This window comes from Vipera berus, assembly GCF_964194415.1.
Source record: "Vipera berus genome assembly, chromosome: 13".
Taxonomy (NCBI): Eukaryota; Metazoa; Chordata; class Lepidosauria; order Squamata; family Viperidae; genus Vipera; species Vipera berus.
The window spans coordinates 6,815,196-6,843,029 of record NC_138216.1 but is presented as its reverse complement, the minus strand read 5'-3'; the positions used below and the strand labels follow the sequence as shown (position 1 = coordinate 6,843,029).

Sequence of the window (27,834 nt, the reverse complement as noted above, 5' to 3'; positions counted from 1 at the left end):
ATGCCCCGGGGTCATGCGATCACGATTCGCAAACCTTTCCAACCGACCTCCGACAAGCAAAGTCATTGGGGTAACCCGGATTCGCTTAACAGCCCTCGTGCTTCGCTTAACAACTGCAGCGATTCACCTGACGGTCGTGGCCCCCCCAAAAAAAGCCATAGAATCAGGTGCGACTTAGTTAACAACCGCCTCGCTTAGCAACAACAGTTCTGGTCCAGTTCTGCTCGTAAGTCAAGGACTACCTGTATGTATCTTGTAGATGTAGTTGTTAGTGATTAAGATTCTTATGGGTAATATTTTCTATATATGCTGGAACATATTAGTATTGGGAAAAAAAACATAAAAAAACATAAAAAGAGCCTTGGTGGAGCAGTGGGCTAATGCCTCCTTAAGTAACACCAGCTGCCTGCAATTAGTGCAGGTTCGAGTCCCACCAGGCTCAAGGTTGACTCAGCCTTCCATCCTTCCGAGGTAGGTAAAATGAGGACCCAGATTGTTGGGGGCAATAAGCTGACTTTGTAATAATGCCGCTTGGGGTGTGTGTGAAAGCCCTAATAAGCAGGCATATACATAGAATGAAGGCTACTGCTAAGCTTGTAAGCCGCCCTGAGTCTTCGGAGAAGGGCGGGATATAAATGGAATTAATAAAAAAAAGCAGTCTAAATAAGATTGATTTGTAAGGAACCCCTCCCCCCCTTTACAAATATATTGGAGGGGGCGGTGTTCTCAAAATTTTCTTTTACTCAGCAATACAGTGAGGAGTAAAATATCTCAACCTTGTTTAGCTGTATTGTAATTCCGTTATTTTTAATGCTGTAAAAGGTGTGGTATGACGGGTTGCGTGCTACGTAATATATTTCCTATGTAATTTTCAGTCTTATCCAGGTTTTTCCAAACAGCGTGTCTTACTCTGCAGAATCCCTCTTGATCTTTTTTTTTTCTTTCCAAAATGATGTTGTTAACTGATACGGGAGGGCTGGTAATTTTGTAAATTAAGAAATCTCTCCTGTTGTTCCGTGCGTGCATGTTTAATGATCTCTGGATAATGGAAGAATTGGAGAGCATCCGCTGTTTGAAACTGCTGAAATACTTTCCCGTCTCCTGTGGCAATTCCACACACACACACACCCCCAGCTACAGATACCTGAATGCAATCCGTGATTACAGAAAAGGCCGTGTCAAACGGCTTTCTTAATCTTTTTAACGGCTTTAATAACGGCTCGTTAATGGTGCGCACGTGTGCATTGATAAATATCTCTGTGCCTTACATGTGTGAGGGAAATCTGTGTTCGTGCTGTGTTAATTAAATGAGGCAGGGGCCAGATAACGCACACCTGAAGCTCTCCCCAAATTATCCTTAAATTAAGGTTCATAAAATGCTTGAGAAGAAGAGAAAGAAGAACAGCGTTGCCTTTGCAAAGGGAACGATGTGATCCAGATGCCTGGTGCACTTTGACACAAGCAGTGTGGAATGGCAGCTGAAAAGAAGCAAAAACCTTGTGGGGTAAGGCTGTTCACAGCTCCTTTTTACAGACAGAGGCAAGGGAAAAGCCGCCAGTTCTCTTTCCCACCTTTTTAAGTCTTCTTAGTTCCTCATTTGCAGGTTCCCCTAGACGCTGAGCTTGTCGATCAGAAGGTTGGCGGGTTGAATCCTGAGTGCCGCGTAACAGAGTGAGCGCCTGTTACTCGTCCCAGCTTCTGCCAACCTAGCAGTTCAAAAGCACGTAAAAATGCAAGTAGAAAAATAGGGACCACTACGGTGGGAAGGTAACAGCGTTCCGTGCGCCTTTGGCGTCTAGTCATGCCGGCCACATGACCACGTAGACGTCCTCGGACAAGCGCTGGCTCTTCGGCTTTGAAACGGAGATGAGCACCGGCCCCTAGAGTCAGAAACGACTAGCACGCCTGTGCGGGGGAAACTTTACCTTTACCTAGGCTAGGGAGGGAAAAAAGATATAGGGAGGGGCTCAAATAACAGAATAACAGAGTTGGAAGGGAACTTGGAGGTCTTCTAGTCCAGCCCCCTGCTCAGGCAGGAAACCCTGTACCATTTCAGACAATTTTTTTATTTTTTTTATTTTTATTTTTTATTTTAATCCCATTTATATCCCGCCCTTCTCCAAAGACTCAGGGCGGCTTACAATTTAAGCACAAACCAATGTGCTTGGCAATAGCCTTCATTCTATGTATATGCTTGCTTATTAGGGCTTTCGGCCCCCGCCAAGCGGCATTATTACAAAGTCAGCTTATTGCCCCCAACAATCTGGGTCCTCATGGTTGTCCAATCTTTTTTTTAAAAAAAAAATACCTCCAGTGTTGGAGCACCCACAACTTCTGGAGGCAAGTTGTTCCACTGATTAATTGTTCTAACTATCAGGAAATTTCTCCTTAGTTCTAGGTTGCTTCTCTCCTTGATGAGTTTCCATCCGTTGCTTCTTGTCCTGCTTTCAGGTGCTTTGGAGAATAGCTTGACTCCCTCTTCTTTGGGGCAGCCCCTGAGATATTGGAACACTGCTATCATGTCGGCCCTCGTCCTTCTCTTCATTAAAGTAGACATACCCAATCCCTGCACCTGTTCTTCCTATGTTTTAGCCTCCAGTCCCCTGATCATCTTGGCTGCTCTTCTCTGCACTCTTTCCAGCGTCTCAACACCTTTTCTGCCTTGTGAGAGAAACTCTCACAAAGGAAGGACTAAGTTAATCCCTTAGCTTTGCAGAACCATGTGCTGTAAAAATGCGACATGAAACGAAAATTTTTTAAAAAATCGTTCCTTAGCTATATCAACTTGTTAAGGACTCAGGAGCTGCAGCAGAAAACTGCGGTGAATCACACCACAATTTCCGGGATCAAAATTACAGGCCTGGTCTGCGATAGCCCCCACTTGATCAAATTCTTTCCTAACAGACGGAGATAACAGCCTCCACTTTGCTGCAGTTCCCAGCTGCAATTTCAAAATTAATGCCAACCCATCAAAAGTAAACCCAGTCAAGAAAGAGACACCGCAATAATTCCAGGAAGGCAGCTTTCTTATAGTAGGACATAATAATTGTCAGCTCTTCTAGGAAATCAACTCTGCAGGAAGTCTAAAACTACACTGAAGTGAAATTGGCTAGAATAACAGAATCTTGCGATTCTTTAACTGTGCTGTTTCTGCTTTCTTGTTACAGTTCAGAGAATCAGGGTGGCTTCTGTTTGAGTCGCTGCCAAATGTTATCTCTCTCTGTCTCATCCTCTTTTGCCTAGGTAACCGTTTTTGTAAATTTCCATCAAGGTCATCTTCTCCCTACAGTTACAGAATTTCGAAAGCTCTGAGTTTCTTACTTTTATCTCCTTAAACCACGAAGGAGTCCCTAAACCCTTCAGCTCATCGGTCAGTTTCAGATGGTTCACTGACTCCTAAACACTTATAATATGAACGTAACTTAATAAATGCCACTTTATAACTAACGGTCTTGCAAATAATAATCACACCCGCCATCCAAATGTTTTTGTGATATCCAGATTCCACTTGAATACCAGCGGCATTGACAAAATCACCATTGGTCAATTGCAAAAGGCAGCTTGACTTGGAGCAGCTTACATCCTGGCGATGATACCTTTACCGTCAAACAGCAACATCTGCCTATCGCAAGTCCCTGGGCAGGACTTGATGGGTGGACAAAAATGCCAAATTCAATCTGAACTCTTGAGGATTGGTCGTTAGCTGTCCGAGAGTCATTGAGACCATTTGGAGATTTATCTGTATATGAACAGGAGATGTTCATCTGTTTGCAACACAGTCCTTTCAGCCATCCCCACCCATTTACTCTGATTCACATGACTCTGAGGGCACAGATAAACCTCCAAGTGGCCTCAGAGAGCTAACAGCTGTGGTGATGCAGTGGTTAGAATGCAGCATTGCAGGCTGACTCTGCCCACAGCCTGGAGTTCGATCCTGACCAGCTCAAGGTTGACTCAGCCTTTCTATCCTTCCAAGGTTACTAAAACGAGGAGCCAGATTGTCGGGGGTGCAATATGCTGACTCTGTAAATTGCTTAAAGAGGGCCGTAAAGCACTGTGAAGCGGTATATAAGTCTAAGTGCTATTGCTAACAACCAGATGACTGCAGACAGCATGAATCCTTCCCTTCCATTCTAACTAGTCAGTTAGAACTGAAGAAGTTTCTTGGATGAGAGGCGAAATGTTTTCAAAGGGAAAAAAAATCCCTAAGAAAGTCCAGTTGCCTTTTGGAAAAGCACCCTTGGGTCATTGTTTAAGGACTCTTTCATCCCGAGGTCATCTCTCGATTCCTTTACAAAGCCACCCCTGAGCCCAGGCACCCTCTGACTTCCCCTTGGATCAGGAACGTCAGCGCACCTGCCCATTTACTTCACGAGAAAGGTCTTCGCAGGGCAGAGTTTCAACACACCTCCCCTCCTTTGGATCAGTGTTAGGGCCTGGGCGATGGGAATAGAAGTCTCCCTTTGGTTTATCCAAAGAATTAAGTCCACCTTGCTCTCGTTTCATCCACCAGCTGCTTTTCAAAAATCCGGCGGGGATATTAGTGGCGAAACTCAACGGAACACCGCAACCTTGACAGGACGACTTGACACGGAATGCTAAACACAACTGGGCCATGGAGACAAAGTGTGCAGTAAATGGGCAGATGTGCCTGAGAGATTTTGCAAAACAAAACTACAGGTAGTCCTCATCTTATAAGCCATTCGTTTAGTGACTGTTCATAGTTGAAAAAAGTGACACGTGACCGTTTTTCACACTTAAAACCATTGCAGCATCCTCATGGTCATGTCAGCAAAATTTAGAGGCTTGGCAGCTGGCCGCTATTTATGATGGTTGCAGCCTCCACAGCGGTCCTGTGGTCTTCTTTTGAGACCTTCTGACAAGCAGAGTCAATGGGGAGGCCAGATTCAACCGAAAACTGTTACTGATTTAACCATTGCAGTGATTACTTAACAACTGTGGCAAGAAAGGTCCTAATGAGATGGCCAAACAACTAAACTAATGAAGATTATATTCCATCCTATCCTTTGCTTAGGGTTTTTGATATGGTCAAACAACTAAATCCATAAACTATTCTATTCTATTCTATTCTATTCTATTCTATTCTATTCTATTCTATTCTATTCTATTCTATTCTATTCTATTCTATTCTATTCTATTCTATTCTATTCTATTCTATTCTATTCTATTCTATTCTATTCTATTCTTGTCCCTGTCCCTGTCCCTGTCCCTATCCCTATCCCTATCCCTATCCCTATCCCTATCCCTATCCCTATCCCTATCCCAGGGGTAGGCAACCTTGGCTCTTTTATGACTCGTGGACTTCAACTCCCAGAATTCCTGAGCCTGCTATGAAGTCCACGAGTCATAAAAGAGCCAAGGTTGCCTACCCCTGCCCTATCCCTATCCCTATCCCTAACCCTATCCCACTCTACTCTACTCTACTCTACTCTACTCTACTCTACTCTACTCTACTCTACTCTACCCATTTAGATTTATCCTGTATAATTTGACTGGCTAATAAATTTAATAAATAAATTCTATTCTATTCATTGCATAGACACCCTGCACTGGAGGCTTGTAGTATCATCTGGGTGATCAATATCCCTGACTTTCTCTTTCTTGATCTTCATGATTGCAAGGATGTCTTCTCATAGGGCAATTTATGGTCCTGCTGTGTTTTTTTTTGAGTCTTCAGATTAATATAATTGTTGTAAGACAGCGGTTGCCTTCATACCCCTCTGCTCTTCTCTCCCATCCTACTCCAGATGGCATTAATGTTTTTTCCTCCCCCATTTTTTTTGGTGGTTTCCAGCAGGCAGTCCAGCCCACCCCCAATAATTCAGTCATCACCCCCAGATTAGCTGTAGATTTGCACTAGCGCCTGCTACTTAAGTTTGTGACTCACCATGCTGTCTGGCCTGTTTCCTCAGAATGCCATTAAAACACTTTCTTAAATTATTATCCTGGCCTCTCAAACAACCTAAGCCCATCTCAGCCCTTTAACTTAGGGACTAGAAACATGGGCGGAGCAAAATGTGTACCACATCACTGTACTCAACGTATGTGATTGCAAAGAGACTGGACAGCCATTTGTCTGAAATGGTACAGGGTTTCCTGCCTGAGCAGGGGGTTGGACTAAATGACCTCCAAAGTCCCTTCCAACTTTATTGTTGTTGTTGTTACCTGTTGATTTCATTCTCAAGAAACTGTTGCCTCCTTTTTTGGCAATGTGATTATTTGCCAGTTTATTATTTTGAATATGTCTGTATGTTTAAATTTGATCTACCACTAAATCTGTATCTACACCTACCTCTATATATCTACAGCTACATCTATACCTATGACTACATTTATGTAGCTACATCTACATAACATACAATACACCAACATCTGTACAGCTAGTCCTTGACTTAACAATAGTTCGTTTAGTGACCACTCAAACTTACAACGGTGCTGAAAAAAATGACTTTATGACCATTTTTTTCACATTTAATGACTGTTGAAGCGTCCCCCATGGTCACCTGATCAAAATTCAAACTGGTTCATATTTATGACGGTCGCCGTGTCCCGGGGAATCATGTGACGCCCTTTGGTGACCTTCTCACAAGCAAAGTCAATGGGGAAGGCTGATTCATTTAACAACCGTGTGACTAACTTAACAACTGGAAGGATTCACGTAACAACTGTGGTCGTAAATGGGGCCAAAATTCATTTACCAAATGTCTCAGCAAGAGAAATTTTGGGCTCAATTGTGGCCATAAGTTGAGGACTACCTGTATTTCTGCATCTATACCTGCAACTCCATTTATATATCTATATCTACTTCTGTTTATTCCTTTATGCAAAGCCAGAAGGTTGGAGAAACACTGACTGTCTAAGAAGCAACCCAAAACGGGACAGCAAGACAGCACCAGATTTGTATAAACACAGAAATGTGTTTGGGTACAACAGCACGTCTGTCCCAAAGCCATGAAATATTAAGAAAATAAATGCAGAGGGAGAAACTTTATGATCTAATCAAACATCTGGTAAGGGCAGATACGTAGCTTGTACTTGATTGTTCCTTGAATAAGCCAGGAGGAATCCGTTCACTTGCATCTAATTTAAGCCATAAACTGGTTTACAAAGGTAAATGTATAGTTCATAAACGGGGGTGACAGATCATGCAATCCCCTTGAGGATGTTGGGTATATTGTCTGAACCAGCCCTGATGAGTCAACTCAGAGCTTGAATCCCTGTGAAACAAACACACATTCAAAGAAATTGCGAACGGTTTTCTAAACCAAGTTTATTGGCCTAAGCCATGGTATTTCCCTCCAATATTTCCCTCCAATATAATGCAATACTATACACACACACACACACACACATATACACACACACACACACATATATATATATACACACACACACATATATATATACATATATACACATATACATATATACATATATATATGTATATACACACATACATCATACATACATACATATACATATACATATATATATACATACATACATATATATATATATATATATATATATATATATATATATATATATATACACACATACACACACACACACACACACACACGGTGGCTCAGTGGGTTAGGACGCTGAGCTTGTCGATCAGAAGGTCGGCAGTTTGGCGGGTCAAATCCTGAGTGCCGTGTAGCAGAGTGAGCGCCTGTTACTCGTCCCAGCTTCTGCCAACCTAGCAGTTTGAAAGCACGTAAAAATGCAAGTAGAAAAATAGGGACCACTACGGTGGGAAGGTAACAGCGTTCCGTGCGCCTTTGGCGTCTAGCACTCATGTGCGGGGGAACCTTTACCTTTTTACATTAACGTTAGGTTAATACGGTTCTTAGTGTTTTAGTAACAAAGAGGTTAAACACAAACATTTTTTCCTAACATTTATCCAATTAGCAATAGCATCAATATAGAACTTCTTTTTTGGTCAGTCCTCTCGGCTGCCTCATATGTCCTGTTTTCAACATTCTCATTTAGACTTTCCCCCCCCCCCCAAAAAAAAAAACCTGAAATCATTTGTAATCTGCTAACAGATATAATGCAACGCTTTGAATAGAACACCTTGGCTCGCTCTACCTGCCCAAACCATGCCCAATTCAATGGGCAGAATAACACACCACCCTTCCCTCCCCCACCCCTTTTCACCTGGTCTACGTGTTGTACAAACCCAACTGAACATCCACTCTAATAACAGGGTCTGAATATTAATTTCCCCTGCTCTCCAGCCCAATCAGAACCAATCTTTGGGGGTGGGGGTGGAAAAAACTGACCAAAAGCAGGCTGGCTTGAACTCATAACCTTCCCAGGATGGAATCCATGCTCCTCTGAAGATCTACCTCGCTGACCCCCGAGAGTTGGATATCAATCATCACATCCAAGAGGTGAGTCCATCCTTTCTTCACCACCACCCCCAGCCCTAAGAAGCGAGCAGAGAGTGGCAAAGATGGGGTCAAAAGACCAGAGCTGGTGTCCTCTTGATGCTTCCCTTTTGTTTTACGCCTGCCTGATTCTCAAGGCTGTTTCCTGGGCCTCTCCACCTCTCTCTTCCCTGCATCCCATTGTTTGCCTCCTTCCCCTTCCCTTCCTTTCCCCTTCCTTGTGTTCCCTTGGGCCTGGGGGGTTGGGGGGAGAGAGAGAGGAGGGCTTAGCAAGCATCTTCCCTCCTTGAGTCTGCGCACTGCATTCCTGTCACCTCGCTCTCTCCTCCTAGGGTACCAACGCAAGGGAAGGATGCAGTGAGCTCAGCCGCGCGCTTGCCAATCTGGCCGCAGCAGGAATAGAAGGGAAAACAAACAAAGACACACACACACACACAATACAACAACAACCCACAACAAGGAAGGACCCGAAGACGACCGGACCGGATCGAGCGATCCTTCCCCTTTTTCCACCCTGCATTTCTCTTCTTCTTTTTCTTCTTCTCTTTTTTTCCCCCTCCAGCTGGGATGGACTAAAGGGAAGTGGGTCCCAGGCTGGCTGAAGTCTTGGGAGAGCAGACGGGGGGCCTAGCTAGCATCCACACAACAGCATGGAATTAAAGCAGTCCATCTCCAGCAGCTTGGGAGCCGAGAAACCGCCGAGAAGCTATGGGGCGGTGAAAGAGACCGAGTGGAAACCCTCGGATGGGCTCGGGAAAAGTAAGTGGAAGGGGCTTGCGCGTGCACAAACACACACACATGCACGCCCGCCTCACCCCTCCAGGCCAACCAAAGGGGAAATCTGTGCATGCAGAGAAGGAAGGAGCCCCTGGCCAGCTGTTTTGCATCAGCACTTGGAAAGGAAAGCGATTGTGACATTCACACAACCCATGGCTCTAATCCAGCCTTGTCCTGTTGGTTTCCTAGGAACAAAAGGAAAGTGGGAGGGGGGGAGGGGAAGAGAGTGATTTCTGATTTCCTGGGTGGCCCAGAAATCTTTTAATTCAAACCTTTGTTCTTGGTGTGGGCTGGACAGTGAAGATATGCCTCTTAGCATCCCTAAGGAGATGGGGGGGGGTCGCGCGCGGGGAATTAGTCAGAGAAGGTTGATTCCGGCGGTTGGTCACCTTCAGGATTTGGTCTTTTCCCATCTCCCCTCTCCTCCGAAGACCCCCTTATTTATGATGGTCCTGTGACCACCAAAACCAAAGAAATCCGGAGCGTGTTGGTCCTCTTGTGATTCCCAGTATCTTCAGAAGAGGCAAGGGATTCACCCTCAGCAACGTCCTGTTTTATTCTGGTCAACAAGGTTGCGAAGAAACGAGATGTCATGTCCTGGAGGTTGGGGGTTTCCCCCCCCCCAAAAAAAAGGCAACCGGACATTCTTTTTTTTTTTCTCCTTGAAAAGAATTCACTGCTCATGCAGGATCCTTCTTCAGTTCAGTTGATAACCTAGCTCTTTGTTTTCCGATCCCCTTTGTACTTGGAAGATCCCTTACCGTGGTCTTGTGACAATCAAAACGGAAGGAATGTTCTTCCGAAGAACTGAAATGTTATCAAGGGGAAAACCAAAAAAAAAAATACCAAGAAAGTCCACTTGCCTTTTGGAAAAAGCTCCTTTTGGGGACATCCACGATCTGGATGTTTGAGAACCTCTATAGACACGAGGAAGGAAGGCCTGGAGGAACATTGTCCATAGGGTCGCGATGGGTCGGACACGACTTCGCAACTAACAACATAGACACGAGCCAATGTCCTTTTTCTTATTAAGAAAGTGGTAGAGGATAGGGGGGAAAAATTCCTATATTTTGTAGGATCCTTGGCTGATGTTGGAGCCTCAGTTGGGTTAGCCTTGGTGTGTGCTTTGAAGGAGGATTGCTTGAGAATTCCAGGGACAGAAGTGGACTTGCAAATCCAAGACGATCTGGGGAAGGGTTAGGGCGGATAATTTCCATAAAGTCATCAAGAAAAATGCACGGTTGAAATTAACAGAAGTCAAGCTTGCCTTGAAGATGGGTTTTTGTTTCTCTTTTCATTTCAAGACGTGCTGAATCAAAACAACCTGGGAATACAAAAACTTCTCCTTTCCCCTCCTCCCCGGAATAATGCTTTTTTAGTGTTTTAAACCCCTAAAACGGACAGGAGGGGGATCTAAGAAAACGTTTGTTTGAGTCAAAAGTTTGTTTCTTGGGACAATGAAGATCGGTATGCGATATATCCCTTTGCCATTTTCATGGTTGAAAAATTTGCCAGTTGTGTTGCCTACTGAAGTTTTGGGTAGCATAGATTTTATGAAAGCAGTTCAGTTATGATTCCTTCCTTGGTAACGGTAAGCCACGTCTAGTCTAACAAAGAGAAGGGCTAGGGGTGACATGATAGCAGTCTTCCAATATTTGAGAAGCTGCCACAGAGAAAAGGGGGGATCAACCTATTGTCCAAAGCACCAGAGGGGCCAGACAAGTAGTAACAGATGGAAATTAATCAACCTAGAACTAAGGAGAAATTTCTGGACAGTTAGAACAATCAATCAGTGGAACGGCTTGACTTCAGAAGTTGTGGGTGCTCCATCACTGGACGTTTTAAGAAGAGATTGGACAACCATTTGTCTGGAATGGTCCAACAATAGCACTTAGACTTATATACCGCTTCCAAGTGCTTAACAGCCCTGTCTAAGCAGTTTATAAAGTCAGCCTATGGCCCCCAACAATCTGGATCCTCATTTCACCGACCTTGGAAGGATGGAAGGCTGAGTCAACCTTGAGCCGGTCAGGATCGAACTCCTGACAGTCGGCAGAGTCATCCTGCAATACTGCAATTTAACCACTGCGCCATCACCTTCGTCCATGATGGGATAGATAGTTCTCATTTAGCAACCACAATTTTGACCAGCAATTTGTTTGTTAAGTGAAAGTGGGGCACCCACAACTTCTGAAGTCAAGCCGTTTTGGAGTTTTGAGACACTGAATTGAAAAAGTTGGGATAAACTAGATAGGGATCCCATTACAGCTTTCTATCTTTCTTTCTCTCTCCCTTTCTTTCTCTCTTTCTTTGTCTCCCTCCCTTCCTCTTTCTTTCTTTCTTTCTTTCTTTCTTTCTTTCTTTCTTTCTTTCTTTCTTTCTTTCTTTCTTTCTTTCTTTCTTTCTCTTTCTTTCTTTCTTTCTTTTTCTTCTTTCTTTCCCTGTAAAGCTTTTACACATACAGATGATAATGATGTTAGCCTCTTGCCCCACCCATTATCCAGCCAAGGACTGTGCTATCTCTTATCTGACTGTTCCCTTGTTAGCATCTCTTGACCTAGTCACCCAAGCTCTTTCCCACATACCATTACGGTCACTGAGTGTAGCCTATACTAAGAGCAGGATTTATTTATTTTTTAATGATGATCTCTATCTGGGTCCTTCAGCTCTCCCAACAGTGGCCCCATCACCAATGTCACCGAGTCCTTCCGCCTTGCTGCTGTTCGTAATTGTCTTTTTTTCTTCCACCTTTCCCATCACCTAGCCTACCAGTGAAGTTTCATTAGTTGGGGGGGGGGTTGCTGAAAATCCACTCTTTTGCCCCTGCAAGGAGGGAGCAAAACTATGTGTCCCACTATGTTAGACAGCAAAAGAAAAAGTCCTGGGACATTTTTTTTACCATTTTTTTACAGAAGATTCCATTCTATTTCTACCAAAGTAGAAAAGCCGGTTCTGACGATTTTGCGTGAAAACAGCATTGGAAAAATTTCCCTTTCCGCCCACCCACCCCCCCGGACTTCCCATCGTCTGTTGTCCACCAATCACTTGCACCCTCTTTATTTTGGGAGTGATATGTCTGCCTCGGACTTCCCCAGCTGGGCGACCGTGACATGTGGAGTCTTGTCTCGGGCTTCCTGTCGGCCCGCCTTGCATTCCCAATTTCCCTCCCAAACTTCCCTCACACCCCCAGGCTTTCTTTGCCCCCTCCCGTGACAGTTGTCTGGTGGCAAGCCAGGCTGTGTGGCGAGTCTACCGTGACAGTGTTGAAATGTACAAATTTTCAAGATCTTTGTGTCTTTTGGCAGCGGAAAGATTCCAGAAACGAGTGGGCAAAACGGTAGCTTGCTGGTCTTGCCAGCGAAACCCCCTGGGGATTTGGCATCCTGGCACAACTTGCGTGCACGTGGATTTTATTATTATTATTATTATTATTATTATTATTATTATTATTATTATTATTATTATTATTATTATTATTATTTAGGGAACACAATGTGACATTGGATTCCTTTTGACTAAGCTTGGATTTTTAGAAGATTCCTTCTTTTGCTTACATTCTCTAGCTGCTATTGAGATAGCGAGTCTAATTTTGATTTGGATTTTCTTTCTCCTTGTTCTATTTGTCCTCCGTAGCTCCTGACCATACAGAGGATAAAGGCCACAGATTTCTGCACGGAAATCCATTTATTTCTTGTCCTTGAGTGCGAGTACCTGCCGCCTGTTTCCCCTCTGTTAAGCAATTTCTCTCAAAAAAGAAAAGAAAAGAAAGGAAGGAAACAGGCATATGGTTAAGAGGAAGGAGAAGGGAGGGGGGGGAAATAACCAGGATATATAAAATAGAGAGTCAGTTTGATCTAGTGGTTAAGAACCCAGGGTAGAAAGCAGGAGACAGTGAGTTCTAGTCCTGCCTTAACCGTGAAAGCCGTCTGGGTGACTTTGAACCAATCACCAGGAGACTGTGAGTTCTAGTCCCGCCTTAGCCATGAAAGCCAGCTGGGTGACTCTGAACCAATCACCAGGAGACTGTGAGTTCTAGTCCTGCCTTAGCTGGGTGACTGAACCAATTACCAGGAAACTATGAGTTCTAGTCCCGCCTTAGCCATGAAAGCCAGCTGGGTGACTCTGAACCAATCACCAGGAGACTGTGAGTTCTAGTCCCGCCTTAGCCATGAAAGCCAGCTGGATGACTCTGAACCAATCACCAGGAGACTGTGAGTTCTAGTCTCCCCTTAGGCATGAAAGCCAGCTGGGTGACTTTGAACCAATCACCAGGAGACTGTGAGTTCTAGTCCCGCCTTAGTCATGAAAATCAACTAGGTGACTTTGGACAAATTAGCAAGAAACTCTGAGTTCTAGTCTCCCCTTAGGCATGAAAGCCAGCTGGGTGATTTTGGGCCAGTCAGCAGGAGACTGTCCATTCCATTCCATTCCATTCCATTCCATTCCATTCCATTCCATTCCATTCCATTCCATTCCATTCCATTCCATTCTCTATTCTATTCTATTCTATTCTATTCTATTCTATTCTATTCTATTCTATTCTATTCTATTCTATTCTATTCTATTCTATTCTATTCTATTCACAAGGGATAACTTCGGCCAAGTTGATACCAGATCTTTGCTTGAGGAGGCTCATCTGTGGCCATGCTGTGGTGTGAATTAATGCTATCACTGCTTCACAGGCTTTGCTTGCCGCGCACGGCTGCACAATTCAGCCCAGGAATGAGCCTGCAAAGGCCAGCTGTGACAGAGCATCTGTTTGTTTTTGGTTTTCATCTTTACAATCAATGATTAAACTGGGGCTGTGGATACTCTTGAAGCTCTTTGCAAGCCACCCAGTGATATGCCAGTAGATCTCTAAACCATTTTCTATAGTTCCTAGAGAAACTCCTAGCCTTAATGACTCATTGGACTATGCCAATGGTGTTTTTTTTAAAAAAGTTGACAACTTTAAGAGGATTGGATTTCAAATCCCAGAATTCCCTAGCCAGCATGCTGGGTGAAGAGTTCTGCCACTTTGAAAAACCAGGTCAAAGCACCATCAATAAATAAAACCAATGTGGCATAAATGTCAAGGGGTGAAATGCCTTGTTTGGTACAAAAAGGGGAGGTTTTTGCAAAACTCTCTTTCGCATCCGCCTAATATCCTCCAGCAGGTGTTATGTTGAGCGGGTGCCTTCATTCCCCTTGGAAGTGCTAAGCACCTGCTGTGAAAGGGAAGCAATTAAATCCTGCATAAAATAACCTTAAATAGAGGCAATCAGGTCTGAAATGAAAGCTGTGTTTCTTTCTTTCTGAAGTGGGGGACGGTGCAGACAATTCAAAAGCATTGCTTGGAAGTGTCTTCATTGTTCGGGAAATGGGGAGAGGGGAAATGCCTTTGGAGAAGGCAAAGGGGCCAAAGAATACCAATTGAGCGTGTCTGGCTAATGGTGATTGCGGTACCCAGCCATCAGTGAAATATGAATACTTCATATTTTACAAAAATCTAATATATTAAAATACCAGCGTAGCTTTCAAGAGACTTGTTCAATAAAGCAGGAGGTAAATTTAGATGTTTTGAAAGTATCTTGGGTTATATGTTGGATGGAGAATGCAGCACAAATACATTTTTTTAAATAAATCTCTATATCAATCTAGTGATCTATCTATCTATCTATCTATCTATCTATCTATCTATCTATCTATCTATCTCTAGCATCTATCCATCTATCATCTTTTATTGTCTATCTCTATCACCTCTGTCTGTCTGTCTGAATGTCTATCTATCTATCTATCTATCTATCTATCTATCTATCTATCTATCTATCTATCTATCATCTATTTATCTATCTATCTGTCTGTCTGTCTGTCTGTCTGTCTGTCTGTCTGTCAGTCTGTCTGTCTGTCTGTCTGTCTGTCTGTCTGTCTATCTATCTATCTATCTATCTATCTATCTATCCATCCAATCTAATCTAATCTAATCTAATCTAATCTAATCTAATCTAATCTAATCTAATCTAATCTAATCTAATCTATTTCCCAACTTTATTATTTTTCTAAGTAACTCAGGGCAACAGTGTATATATTACCATTCTGAACCCAGTTTTTCTTGATTCCAGACTTGATTCCTTACTAAATTGGCTCTTGCATTCATTTGGATAAATGCACGAACACACACATTTAATTCTCAAGTATTCCAACACCACCCCCTCATCAAAATCAAAGTTGCAACCATCAGCAGCAATTAAAAATTAAACAATTATTAATAAACAATAAAACCAAGTAAGAACAATGTCTCATAATACCTATTAAAGGTAATAGGAACAGCAGAGAAACCGTTCATACAGCGATGAGGTCATCTAAAGATTGTTGCAGTTAAATTGCTGTTTCAGAAAAAAAATATTTAAAAAGAGAGCAGGATGGAAGTCTTACAATTAAGGGGCTGCTGCTGAAAATTTTTAATTTTTTGGCTCTTGTTCATCAAAGCTGCCTCCACCTCCTATAGAGTCAGAGGAGAAACAAAACAAGATTTAATGATCCGTAGCTAAAGCTGGAAGTTTTCACTCATTTAAGACTTGCATGAATTCCTTTATGCAATCTATTTTTGGAGTCTCTAGCTGGGATTATGATCAAGACTTTAAAGAGACATCAGTAGCATGGACAATGGATGACAGCCATGTTAATCTATGGTGCTGAAAAAAATCAGGAGTTTGCTGGCACCTTTTCACACTAAAAATATGATTAAAAAGCATCTTTCCATGTGACTCAGAAAAGCTTATGCTGTATCATAAGATTTGATACTCTGGAAAGGAATTTATTTATATGGCCAACCTTTTTTATTATTATTAAAGTTTATTATAAGATAAAAATACAAAAAGAAACAAAGATTGAAAAAGGAAGAGAAGGGTGCAGAGAGAAAGAAAGATTAGTGACTTCTGACTTCTTTCCATGCAGTAAAAAACAAAAAGACATTTTGCTTTACATTTCTCTCAAATTTCAAGCCATTTCTGCAACAAAATCATCCTGACAACCCTAAAATCAAAGTTTCATTTTTTTCCTAGTTTTCAGCAAAAAGTCCAGAAGCGTTTTCTAAGTACAAACAAAATTAGATACAGGTAATCCTTGACTTTTTACCACAAGTGAGAGCAGTTTTTCCATGGTTAAGCAAGGCAATAGTTAAGTGAGCTGTGCCCAGTTCTATGACCTTTTTGTTGCCATGATTCTTAAGCGAAACACTACCATTGTTAAGTGAATTATGCGGTCTGTAAGCAGATCCAACTTTCTCCCTTGACTTTGCTTGCTAGAAATTGGCTGGGAAAGGTCACAAATGACGACCAAATGATCCTAGCATTCTGCAACCCATGGTAAACACACGCCCGATGCCAAGCCATCAAATTTTAGTCACGTGTCTGTGGGGACTTACTGGCTGTAAGTCCAAGTAAGTGACTTGGAATATAGTCACTAAATCAATGTACGCTGAGGACTACCTGCAAACTCTTTGATTAAAACAGTCAATTTTGGCATCCCTGCCAACAGCATCACTTTTACCATCCACTCTTCCATTGTGAGAGTTAGGGCATCTTTCCACCTTAAAAAGCAACTGTGGGACTCTCACCACACCAGTAAAACCAGTAACAACCATAAAACAGTAAAATGCTCCAACATAAACCACCACCCCCTCCGCCTTTTAATCATGTTACTTGACTTTTGAGTATTATTAGAATTCTGACTTTCAGGACCACGGACAGTGATAACGTTGGGCTATATCCCCACGTTTAAGAGCATCTTCAGAACATCAGCCACTTGTCACTGAAGTGGCATAAAGCTTGTCCTCATTGTTATTTTCAGCACAACGATGTCTGACTGGCTGTAGTCATTACTTTTAAGTTGCCAGCGGGAGAAATTACTTGACTAAGTGAAAAAAATAAAATCTTCCGACGCCAGCTCAGCACCTGGTGCCTTCATCCAAGAAAGCTATTAGAGATGTCCATCTACTGTAGAAGCAGATAACTGTTTGCTCATTATGTTATTATATAGTTTAAACCACTCAATAACATGTCTAAGGGTAGTTTGTATCGCTGATGGACATAAGCATTCCAGAACAGCCTTGGATTAGTTTTGTCTAGTTTTTTTTCCCTTTTTCCTTTTTCTTTTAAATATGTGCCCTTCAAAACCAGGTTTTGAGCTGTACCCAATTCACTTCTTAAAGCTGTGCATTCTGTTTGTGTGGTGCTCTCTCAGTTGGTGTGCTGTGAGCTTGGTTGTTTGCTTGTAGATGTTTCATTACCCAGCTAGGTAACATCATCAGTGCTAGAAGGGAGTGAGGTTTGTGGAGAGGAGGAGGAGGAGGAGGTGGTGGTGGTCCTTGGTGTTCTCTGAGCTTGGTTGTTCGCTTGTAGATGTTTCATTACCCAGCTAGGTAACATCATCAGTGCTAGAAGGAGTGGGTTTTGCAGAGAGGAGGAGGAGGAGGAGGTCCTTGTTGTTCTCTGAGCTTGATTGTTTGCTTATTGGCATCTCATTACCCAGCTAGGTAACATCATCAGTGCTAGAAGGAGTGGGGTTTGCAGAGAGGAGGAGGAGGAGGAGGTCCTTGTTGTTCTCTGAGCTTGGTTGTTCGCTTGTTGGCATCTCATTACCCAACTAGGTAACATCATCAGTGTTAGTGAGGGTGGAACTTGGTCCTCGTTCATATACAATAGCTGGTGGATTTAAGGATGGTTCACCATCGTATTTTCACATTCTTTGTTCCCAAGAATCCTTCCAGAACATCTTTTGAAGATAGATCTGGCAGGGAGAAACCTCCTCGACTCGTTTGCTCTACATCTGAAGGATTCAGAATGATTATTTTTTTCCTTCTGAAGAGGAATCGGTTAATATTGCAGGAAGTTTGCAGCTGTAAAAATACAAATGGCAACAAAGAATTCGAACTCCTCATTCATTTCCAGTGGTTGTGCATGTCTTCACAGTTCGGTGATGGTAGATTTGGGTTTATGATATCCCCATCAAGGTAAAAAAAGAGGGATAATAATTTCCTGAGGAAGGCCGAGAGGAAAGATCGATGAAAAACAGATAAGGCATTATGTGGGGGAATAATTGCAAAGACGTGCCATTGCATAGGTTAGGAGAATTCCGATCTGCAGGACAAGGTTGCCAGAATATATTAAATACATAGGCACCAAATTCCATCCTCTTAAGTAGTTAGCGATAAAAGTCCTGTGACAGGCGGAGAGTCCAGCAAACAAGAAGCTGCTTTATTGCTTCGCTTTAATAGCTGCCAGCTTAAAACTTCATCATAGTCCTGAACCGGCCCAGAAAATATATCATAGCACAGAGTGGGAGATGCTTTGTCCAGTTACAGCTCTGGATTGCAAGTCCAAATTATCCAGTGCAACTGGAAAGACAAGACTGACTGAATTCCCACATCACTTGGAGACCTGGTTTATGCTTTACAGGTAGTCCTGGACCACGTTTGGGAGTAGAATTTCCATCCTGGACCATGTTTGGGAGTAGAATTTCCATCCTGGACCACGTTTGGGAGTAGAATTTCCATTGCTAAGCAAAGCAGTTGTTAAGTGAATTCATACCTGATTTTATGAACCTTTTTTTTTTGCCACAATAGTGGTAAAAACTCAAGGGTAATTTTATCTTTGGTCCCTTCCACTTCTACATTCTGGGCTGCATCATTTCTTCAAATGTTTCTCCCTTACCTTCTCTCCTGCCATAATAAATAATAATAATAATAATAATAATAATAATAATAATAATAATAATAATAATGATGATGATGATGATGATGATGATGATGATGATGATGATGTTGATGTTGGAAGGGACCTTGGAGGTCATCTAGTCCAACCCCTGCTCAAGCAGGAGACCTAATATCATTTCAAATGGCTGCCCACTCTCTTCTTGAAAACTTCCAGTGTTGGAGCATTCACCGCTTCTGGAGGCAGGTTGTTCCACTGGTTAATTGTTCTCACTGTCAGGAAGTTTCTCCTTAGTTCTAGGTTGCTTCTCTCTTTTTTTTAAAAAAACAACAACGTTTTATTAATTTTCCAATTTTACATCCAGATATTGATGAAGCAACGTGGAGATTGGGTAATCAAAAGTCCAATAAGAAAATCTTTTTGTACATACGGTATTCCAGGTTACATCAGCAAATATTCCCTTTCCAAGTTCCAGGTTGCTTCTCTCCTTGATTAGTTTCATCCCTTGCTTCTTGTCCTGCCTTCAGGCGCTTTGGAGAATAACCTTGACTCCCTCTTCTTTGTTGGGGGTGGGGTGGGGTTGGACAACAGGAGGGAAAACCTGCATTTCAAATTTAATTGGAGAATGTGATTTATGTCCGTTAATTAGAGGAGGGCATTGTGCTTTGATACTATGTGCTCAAGGGGAGGGGAATTCAGATTTTGGCTTCGACCGTGTACGTGCCGATGCCATGCAACTCGAATAAAGATTCTTTAAGGCAAACAATGCCTCGAAGTTCTTTGAAGAGTTTTATCTGTCGGAACCAGGACACAGCCATCTGTTCAAGGGAAGGAAACAGAACACCCGAGGAGTGGATGGAGCATGGCATACAATATGTCAGGAGGAGACTTGGTTGATTGGTTGGTTTTCACTTCTTGGAAGGATCGGTTTTAGTCCTTTGGGCCAAACTCTCTCCATTCTGCTAGAGAGATCAGTTCCCTGAGGAAGCTTGGAAGACTAAATCTCTGGTCCTGGTGACCAACCCATTCTGCTAGAGCAGGGGTGTCAAACTCAATTTCATTGAGGGCCACATCAGCATTGTGGTTGCCCTCGGGGGGGGCGGGTGGGTGTGGCCACGGCGGGCGTGGCGTACTGGGTGGGCGTGGCCAGAGTGCGTATGGCCTACTGGGTGGGCATGGCCAGCTCTATATCATTCGCATCAAGGGTGCTTATGGGGGCCTGGGCAGGAGTGGGACAGATCTGAGGGTCTCTGGCAGAAGGAGGGTCTCTGGGCCAGGGCCAAGGCAGTGGGGGCCGTTCCTTCACTGTTTCTAGGATGGCTTCGGGGGCCACATGAAACCACTTCACGGGCCGGATCTGGCCCCTGGGCCTTGTGTTTGACATGTCTGTGCTAGAGAGATCAGTTCCCTGAGGAAGCTTGGAAGACTAAATCTCTGGTCCTGGTGACCAACCCATATTGGATCCTGCAACTTTATCCTGGGACACGTACATTTGCCTTCATTCACAAATTCTCTCCTTTTCTCTCTACCTTACATCTGTGCAGATCAACTCAACATCATTTCCATGGCAGAAACAACCATGATGCCCGAGGAGATAGAGATGGAAATGGCAAAGATTCAAAGACTTCGGGAAGTCTTGGTCAGAAGAGAATCAGAGCTGAGATTTATGTAAGTGAAGAGTAACTTTTGTGGGAAACTGGGAATCAAATGGGACGTGGGATGCTAGACTTGGAAAAGGCTATTGAACTCTCTAGGGGGGTGGGGGAAATCTGACCAGCTTCTGCCTGGTTAATCCAACAATCTTTCTCTGAGTCGGTAGTTGTTCTGTGAACTGGTTTTAATCCAAGGATATATTTTTTAAACATTCAACCTGAATCTGATTTAATTTAAGGCATTATTTTGCATCTGTATGCAAAAACAGGCATAGCAGGGAATCAAGGAATAGAATAGAATAGAATAGAATAGAATAGAATAGAATGGAATGGAATGGAATGGAATGGAATGGAATGGAATGGAATGGAATAGAATAGAATCTTTATACAGAATGGAATGGAATGGAATGGAATGGAATGGAACAGAACAGAACAGAACAGAACAGAATAGAATCTTTATACGGAATGGAATGGAATGGAATAATAGAATAGAATAGAACAGAACAGAACAGAACAGAACAGAACAGAATCTTTATACGGAATGGAATGGAATGGAATGGAATGGAATAATAGAATAGAATAGAATAGAATAGAATAGAATAGAATAGAATAGAACAGAATCTTTATACGGAATGGAATGGAATGGAATGGAATAGAATAGAACAGAATCTTTATACGGAATGGAATGGAATGGAATGGAATGGAATGGAATGGAATGGAATGGAATGGAATAGAATAGAATAGAATAGAATAGAATAGAATAGAATAGAATAGAATAGAATAGAATAGAATAGAATTAGAAAAAGAATAGAATAGAATAGAATAGAATAGAATAGAATAGAATAGAATAGAATAGAATAGAATAGAATAGAATAGAATAGTTCTTTATTGGCCAAGTGTGGTTGGACACACAAGAAATTTTCTCCAGTGCAGAAGTTTTCAGTGTACATACAAACAGCAAATATAATCATAAGATACCAATAGTAGGTAGTAGAAAAGATGAGAAGGGTAATAGTAATTCAGCCATACCACATGGGTAAACAAATTCTTGAAAGACCTTCTTGCTGTCCCTTCTTGTACCAAACAAAATCAAGGTGGGGTTATGTTGAGTTTCTTTCTGACACTGCCTTCTTTCTCAGGTGAATAATCTTTCCATGAAGTCCCTTTTATTGGCTGACTCAATTCTTTGCTATCCCCCAAGATTAGATCTGCCTTCCTTTAGAACTAGAATGGTCAAGGAGTTTGACTTTTGGATGAGGTTGGGGTATTCCTGACTCAAATTGAATGTTAAGATACAATAGCATAAGCAAATTAACGAATTAATGAAATGAATGGATGAAATGAGCCAATTAATGAAAGGAAAGAATTAATGAAAGGAAACTAACAAATTAATGAAATGAAATTAACAATCAATGAAATGACTGGGGATGGTGGGGTGCTCTCCATGGTTGCATGTCCTGATGAAAAAGGGCAAATTGCTCAGTTACCAGTCTGGGGTGCTTTAATCTGCACTGAGCATAGGGCTGGACTGGATGATCTCAATTCTACGATGCTACCTAAAGCAGCCATATGAGACCCAATTCTTCATTTCCCCACCCTCACCCCCTTCTTTTCCCATTTCTTAGGATGGACGACATCCAGTTGTGCAAAGACATCATGACCCTTAAGAAAGAGCTGCAGAACTTAGTAGCTGTACCAGGTAATGAATAATAATAATAATAATAATAATAATAATAATAATAATAATAATAATAATAATAATAATAATAATACTTTGGAAGGGACCTTGGAGGTCATCTAGTCCAAACCCCCTGCTAAGGCAGGAAACCCTATACCATTTCAGGCAAATGGCTGGCCAGTCTCTTCTTGAAAACTTCCAGTGTTGGAGCATTCACAGCTTCTGGAGGCAGGTTGTTCCACTGGTTAATTGTTCTAACTGTCAGGAAGTTTCTCCTCAGTTCTAGGTTGCTTCTCTCCTTGACTAGTTTCCATCCGTTGCTTCTTGTCCTGCTCTCAGGTGATGTGTGCAAGAACACATCTCAGGATGTGTGCAAGAACAAGTGGAAACCATCCCAAAGTGATTGAAGAGTTCCAAATTGTAGTTTGTCTTAAGAGTTAAGTCCCATTAAATGATTTGTGAGCGTGAAATCTCTCCCTCTCCCTCTCTCTTTTACAAAAATAGGAAGAGTTCCTGGCATCAACCCCCCCCCCTTCACTCTCCCTCTCTCTCCTTCTCCTTCTTATCCCTCTCCCTCTCTCTTTTACAAAAATAGGAAGAGTTCCTGGAAACCTTAAAAACATTTTCTCTGTCATTTTGTGGTGGCCTTGGTTTGCAAAACACACCTCTCTATTGATTGCGCAATGAGTGAAGTGCCGGGTTTTGCAGAGGTAGTTTTTTTATTTTATTTTAATCCCATTTATATCCCGCCCTTTCTCCGAAGACTCAGGGCGGCTTACAATCTAAAGCACAAACCAATGTGCTTAGCAGTAGCCTTCATTCTATGTATATGCCTGCTTATTAGGGCTTTCGCCCCCCCCCCCAAGCGGCATTTTTCCAAAGTCAGCTTATTGCCCCCAACAATCTGGGTCCTCATTTTACCTACCTGGGAAGGATGGAAGGCTGAGTCAACCTTGAGCCTGGTGGGACTCGAACCTGCACTAATTGCAGGCAGCTGGTGTTATACTTAAGGAGGCATTAGCCCACTGCTCCACCTTGTGTGTCACCTTCCCATACTTGCCTTATGCAACCAGAAGCAGTTTGGAGAAACATTGAGGTTGCTGTAAGGTGGCCACACATGAAAGAAATGACATACACAGTCTTCTTTGGGACAACCAGAGTGAGAACCACCATAGACACTCTCTCTCTCTCTCTCTCTCTCTCTCTCTCTCTCTCTCTCTCTCTCTCTCTCTCTCTCTCTCTCTCTCTCTCTCTCTCTCTCTCTCTCCCTCTCTCAGAAAAAGACAAGACTAAGCTGCAGAATCAAAGAGAGGATGAATTGATCCAGAAAATCCACAAATTAGTGCAGAAAAGAGACTTTCTTGTTGATGATGCCGAAGTGGAGAGATTGAGGTAAGAGAAGTTAAGATGAAGAGCTTTCAAGCTGAATTGAACTCTTGATGACTTCATGGTCTTATTCACGTAGATTTCCTGGCAAAGCAATATCGCTTTCTTCTGAGCGTTGTTAAAAATAACCTACTCCAGTCAATTCTCTTATACTAAATCAGTCTAAACCTAATTAACAGTTTTCAAGGTCAATTAGATGGCTGCCCCAACTTTTCCTAACTTGACTCCATACAGATGGATATTAATTTGTCATTCTCTATCTTTTCTTGATAAGACTTTTCTTGATGTTTGGCTAAAATTTTCCAATACGTTTTCCACGTCCATGGGTTGTGCCATTCAATTTTTTTTTTATTAAAGAGTTTTACAAAAACAAGATTTTACAATATATCCCCAAATCCCCCCCACCCCAAACCCGCCCACTTCCCCCCCCCAACTTCCCAGAGCTAAATACAGGATTATAGTTATAATAATCATATTCTAAATAAAAATTATGCATAATATACAATTAACCAAATTCATAATGTGCTTTAACTCCCCTTTAACATAACATAATTGGCATCACAATTTTTTTTAAAACAACAACAACAAAGCAGAACAAAATCTTTTCTAACTTTTAACAATATGTTATTTTGCTTTGCAACAGAGAGAAGGAAGAAGACAAGGAGATAGCTGATTTCCTACGGATTAAGTTGAGGCCTTTGGACAATGTTGTACAGTCTCCCACTAGTACGTTTGCATGCCTTTTCCCCAAATTATTTAAAACAAAGGTTTCTTTCATACAGAAAAATAAACCAAAAATGTGATTTTCTATGCTTATGACTTTTTACATAGTGGAAAGCTAAGCGATAAGGCTTACAGTATAAACCCTACTTTCTGGCCAATTATAGTTATTTCCGTAAATCACAGAAGCAAACAGTGGTTTAGCATATTATGGGGTTGTATAATTCAAGTGGTTTCAATCTCAGCCCTTTAAGAACTGCTGCTGATCCAGATCTCTGATCTCTGATCCAGTTACTTACACCTCTGTGATGACTCCTACTGCTTGTCCCAAAGTAGAGCTTATGCATTGTACACTGACATTCTTAAGATCCATATATAAATGATCCAGCTATGTTGGTTTATTTTATTTGTGTGACTTAAGAGTGTTGAGGTGGTCTAGGGATGAAGAGCTCACCTCCCACTCAGAAAGTTGAGAGTTCAACCCTAGGTAATGGCAGATGTTTCTCTCCTAGGACACAAAGAAAAAATATCTGCTGTGAACTCTGCATAGGCATCAGGAAGGGCATCCGGCTAGCTGCAAATGCTCAGCTACATCCAATTGCCCTGACTTTACCCCTAATAGGGACTACAGGGTCATAAAAAAGGAGATTTGTTTTCTTCAATTTGTCTGACTTAAAGTCAGTTTATTTGCATCAAGAGTCCTGGTGGCGCAGTGGTTAGAAATGCAGCATTGCAGGCAAACTTTGCCCACCACCTGGAGTTTGACCCTGCTGGGACTCAAAGGTTGACTCAGCCTTCCATCCTTCTGCGGTCGGTAAAACGAGGGCCCAGATTGTTGGGAGCCATAGGCTGACACTGTAAACCACCTAGAGCAGGGGGTCTTCAAACTTGGACCTTTTATGACTTGTGGACTTCAACTCCCAGAATTCCTCAGCCAGCGTGCCTGGCTGAGGAATTCTGGGAGTTGAAGCCCACAAGTCATAAAAGGGTCAAGTTTGAAGACCCCTGGCCTAGAGAGTGCTGTAACTCTCTATGGGGGGTGGGTGGGTCTATGACAAGTTGCCACAGCCAACTCACCATGGCCAACTTGGCATAGCCAACTCAGTGCGGGGCAATTCGCCACGGCCAACTCGCCGTAGGACAACCCATTGCCAGGCAAAAGTTACGCTAATATCAAAGAAATGATGAAAAAGAATCATTCAGGAAAGGATGCCAAAGGAAGGACAGAATGAAATGTGAATGGTAGAAATTCAAACAATTTTTGAATTGATTTTAAATAATGAAATAGAATTGTTAAATTGTCCCACAGTGAGTTGTCCCATGGCTTTGGCAAGCTGGCCATGTGAGTTGGCGCAATGCGTTGGCTGTGGCCAGTTGTCCCCTCTACGGTTCACTCTTATTAAGCCTTAAGTGCTGTTGCTAGTGCTATCATCTGGTCAATCTTTATTTATGCATGGATAAGTAACTGGGCTTACCCACTGATCCATGATGGTTTGCTTGGGTTAGGGTTCAGAAAACCAAATCTGGCAATGAATGATGCTCTCCCTTCTGACCTTGACAGGGGTACCTACAGAGCAGCAAGCTGAGCCTCCACCTCAACTACCACCGCTTCCTCCCAACAAGCCCACCATTACCAAAACCAGCGCTGCTCTCATTAAGGATTGCTGTGGGATGACCCAGTGCACCATCATGTAGCTCCAGCATCTCTCTCGGGCAGCGCCTTCTGTTCAACCCACTTCCCCGTTGGTCAAAAAACAAAACAAAAAAAAAACCCGGTGGGCAAAGGAATCAGGATATCAAGCACCCAGATATTCTTGATCGTTGAATCTCCTGTTGTATTTCTTACAGTAACTTGTGTGCCGAAATGTGCTATTCTTGGTGACTCCTTGGTGTTGCATGGACCTCGGCGAGCATGCCCTAGGTTAAGACGAGGAGTAGATATTAACTGTACCCAGAACGCAGAGAAGACCTGCGAAGCGTAGACATAGACGTGGGAATGGCTTATGGCTTGCAGGTAAACAAACATCAGGGGCCATCTGTATGTCTAGAGCTGCGTCCAGACCGTCCACCCAGGCTTTGATCTGGGATGTGAGTCACAACTCTCTTTCTGGTTTTGCACAGGATGCTAAGTCATCTCCATAAGGTAGGAAGGACAGCCAAGATGAACACTGTGCTTAGCATGCTGTGTGAATATGTCTGCTACTGTTGGTCTTGACCTGACGTGGTAAACCATGGTCTGAATCCAGCCCGTGCATATGGGTAGGACCAATTCTTAGCCTAATGCCAGCTCTGAAGTAGGAATAACATGTAGCAGTTTTCATGGTCTGTTGTGCGCTGGATACATCCCACACCGTCTTCTTTCAACAAGGCGGTATTTGATCGGTGGGCGAACGGAGGCCAGCACCCTCCGTGTGACTGGGTTGGGTCCTTTCCCCAATGACATGTGTGTTAATAAAAACGCTAAATAGAATAGCTAATAGTTGATCAGAAGCTGATGGCAATCTGTTCTGTTGTGCTTTGCAGTGGCTTCTTATCCGACCCCCTAGGATCGCTCTTGCGCGGGGGACAATAAGTTGCGTTATTTTAAACATCGGTAATGACTTCAGTTCGTTGCTCTGATCCATTCAGGAGATGCAGAGCTGCAACCGAGGAAATGATGTGGTTGTTTCAGTTATCAGAGCATAAAAGACAAAAAAAAAAATGCAAGGATAAATGAAAGGTAAAATAGGCAAGGAAAAAGGGAAGAGAGAAAAATGTAGGACGGTGGGGGGGGGGCGGGAAAGAAAGAAAAAGCACTGACTTGCAACTCTCTTTTTGTGCAGTAGAATAATAACACGAAATCTCAACTCCCAAAAGCAAAGTTTCTTCCCCCCCCCCCGCCCGCCTCAAGCAGAAAGTCCCAAAGTGGTTTCCAAACAGAAACAAAATGAATTGTAGGAAATGATGACGTTGGTGATGTGTAGTTTATCCGGTTGCATCTGACTTTTGGCAATTCCATGATCCAGGTCTCTCTCCGCATCATCCGGTCTTAAACTACTGCCAAACTGCTAGGTTGGCAGAAGCTGGGACGAGTAATAGGCGCTCACTCTGTTACACGGCACTCGGGATTCGACCCGCCAAACTGCCGACCTTCTGGTTGACAAGCTCAGCGTCCTAACCCACTGAGCTACCACGTCCTTTAAAACAATAAGTCCATGCTATTGACCAATATAAACTTTTTAAGTGTCAATCTATCTTCTGGCTTGAGGGATCATAGGAATAAGAATTGCTCATGTTTTACAATGGTGGCGTGGCTCCTGCTATGCAGATATAAACCTACTTTTTAAATACAGGTAGTCCTCGACTTAGGACCAGAACTGAGCCCAAAATTTATGTTGCTATGTGAAACCTTTATTAAGTGAGTTTTGCCCCATACAGTATTTTGACTTTTCTTGCCACAGTTGTTAAGTGAATCACTGAAGTTCTAAAATTAGTAACACGGTTGTTAAATGAATCTGATTTCCCCCTTGACT

The 27,834-nt window shown here is 42.6% G+C and overlaps 1 protein-coding gene across 1 annotated transcript; it reads left to right on the top strand.

The window, feature by feature from the left end:
- Window positions 1-115: 115 nt before the first annotated feature.
- On the top strand, window positions 116-26,884 carry LOC308674126 (bMERB domain-containing protein 1-like). The gene is made up of 9 exons (XM_081338359.1): window positions 116-167; window positions 1,368-1,504; window positions 6,851-7,031; window positions 8,346-9,176; window positions 20,431-20,554; window positions 22,164-22,237; window positions 23,494-23,608; window positions 24,246-24,328; window positions 25,884-26,884. Exons 4-9 carry the CDS (start codon window positions 9,068-9,070, stop codon window positions 26,015-26,017), a joined length of 639 nt encoding a protein of 212 aa, XP_081194485.1. The 5' UTR covers window positions 116-167; window positions 1,368-1,504; window positions 6,851-7,031; window positions 8,346-9,067; the 3' UTR covers window positions 26,018-26,884.
- Window positions 26,885-27,834: the final 950 nt, after the last annotated feature.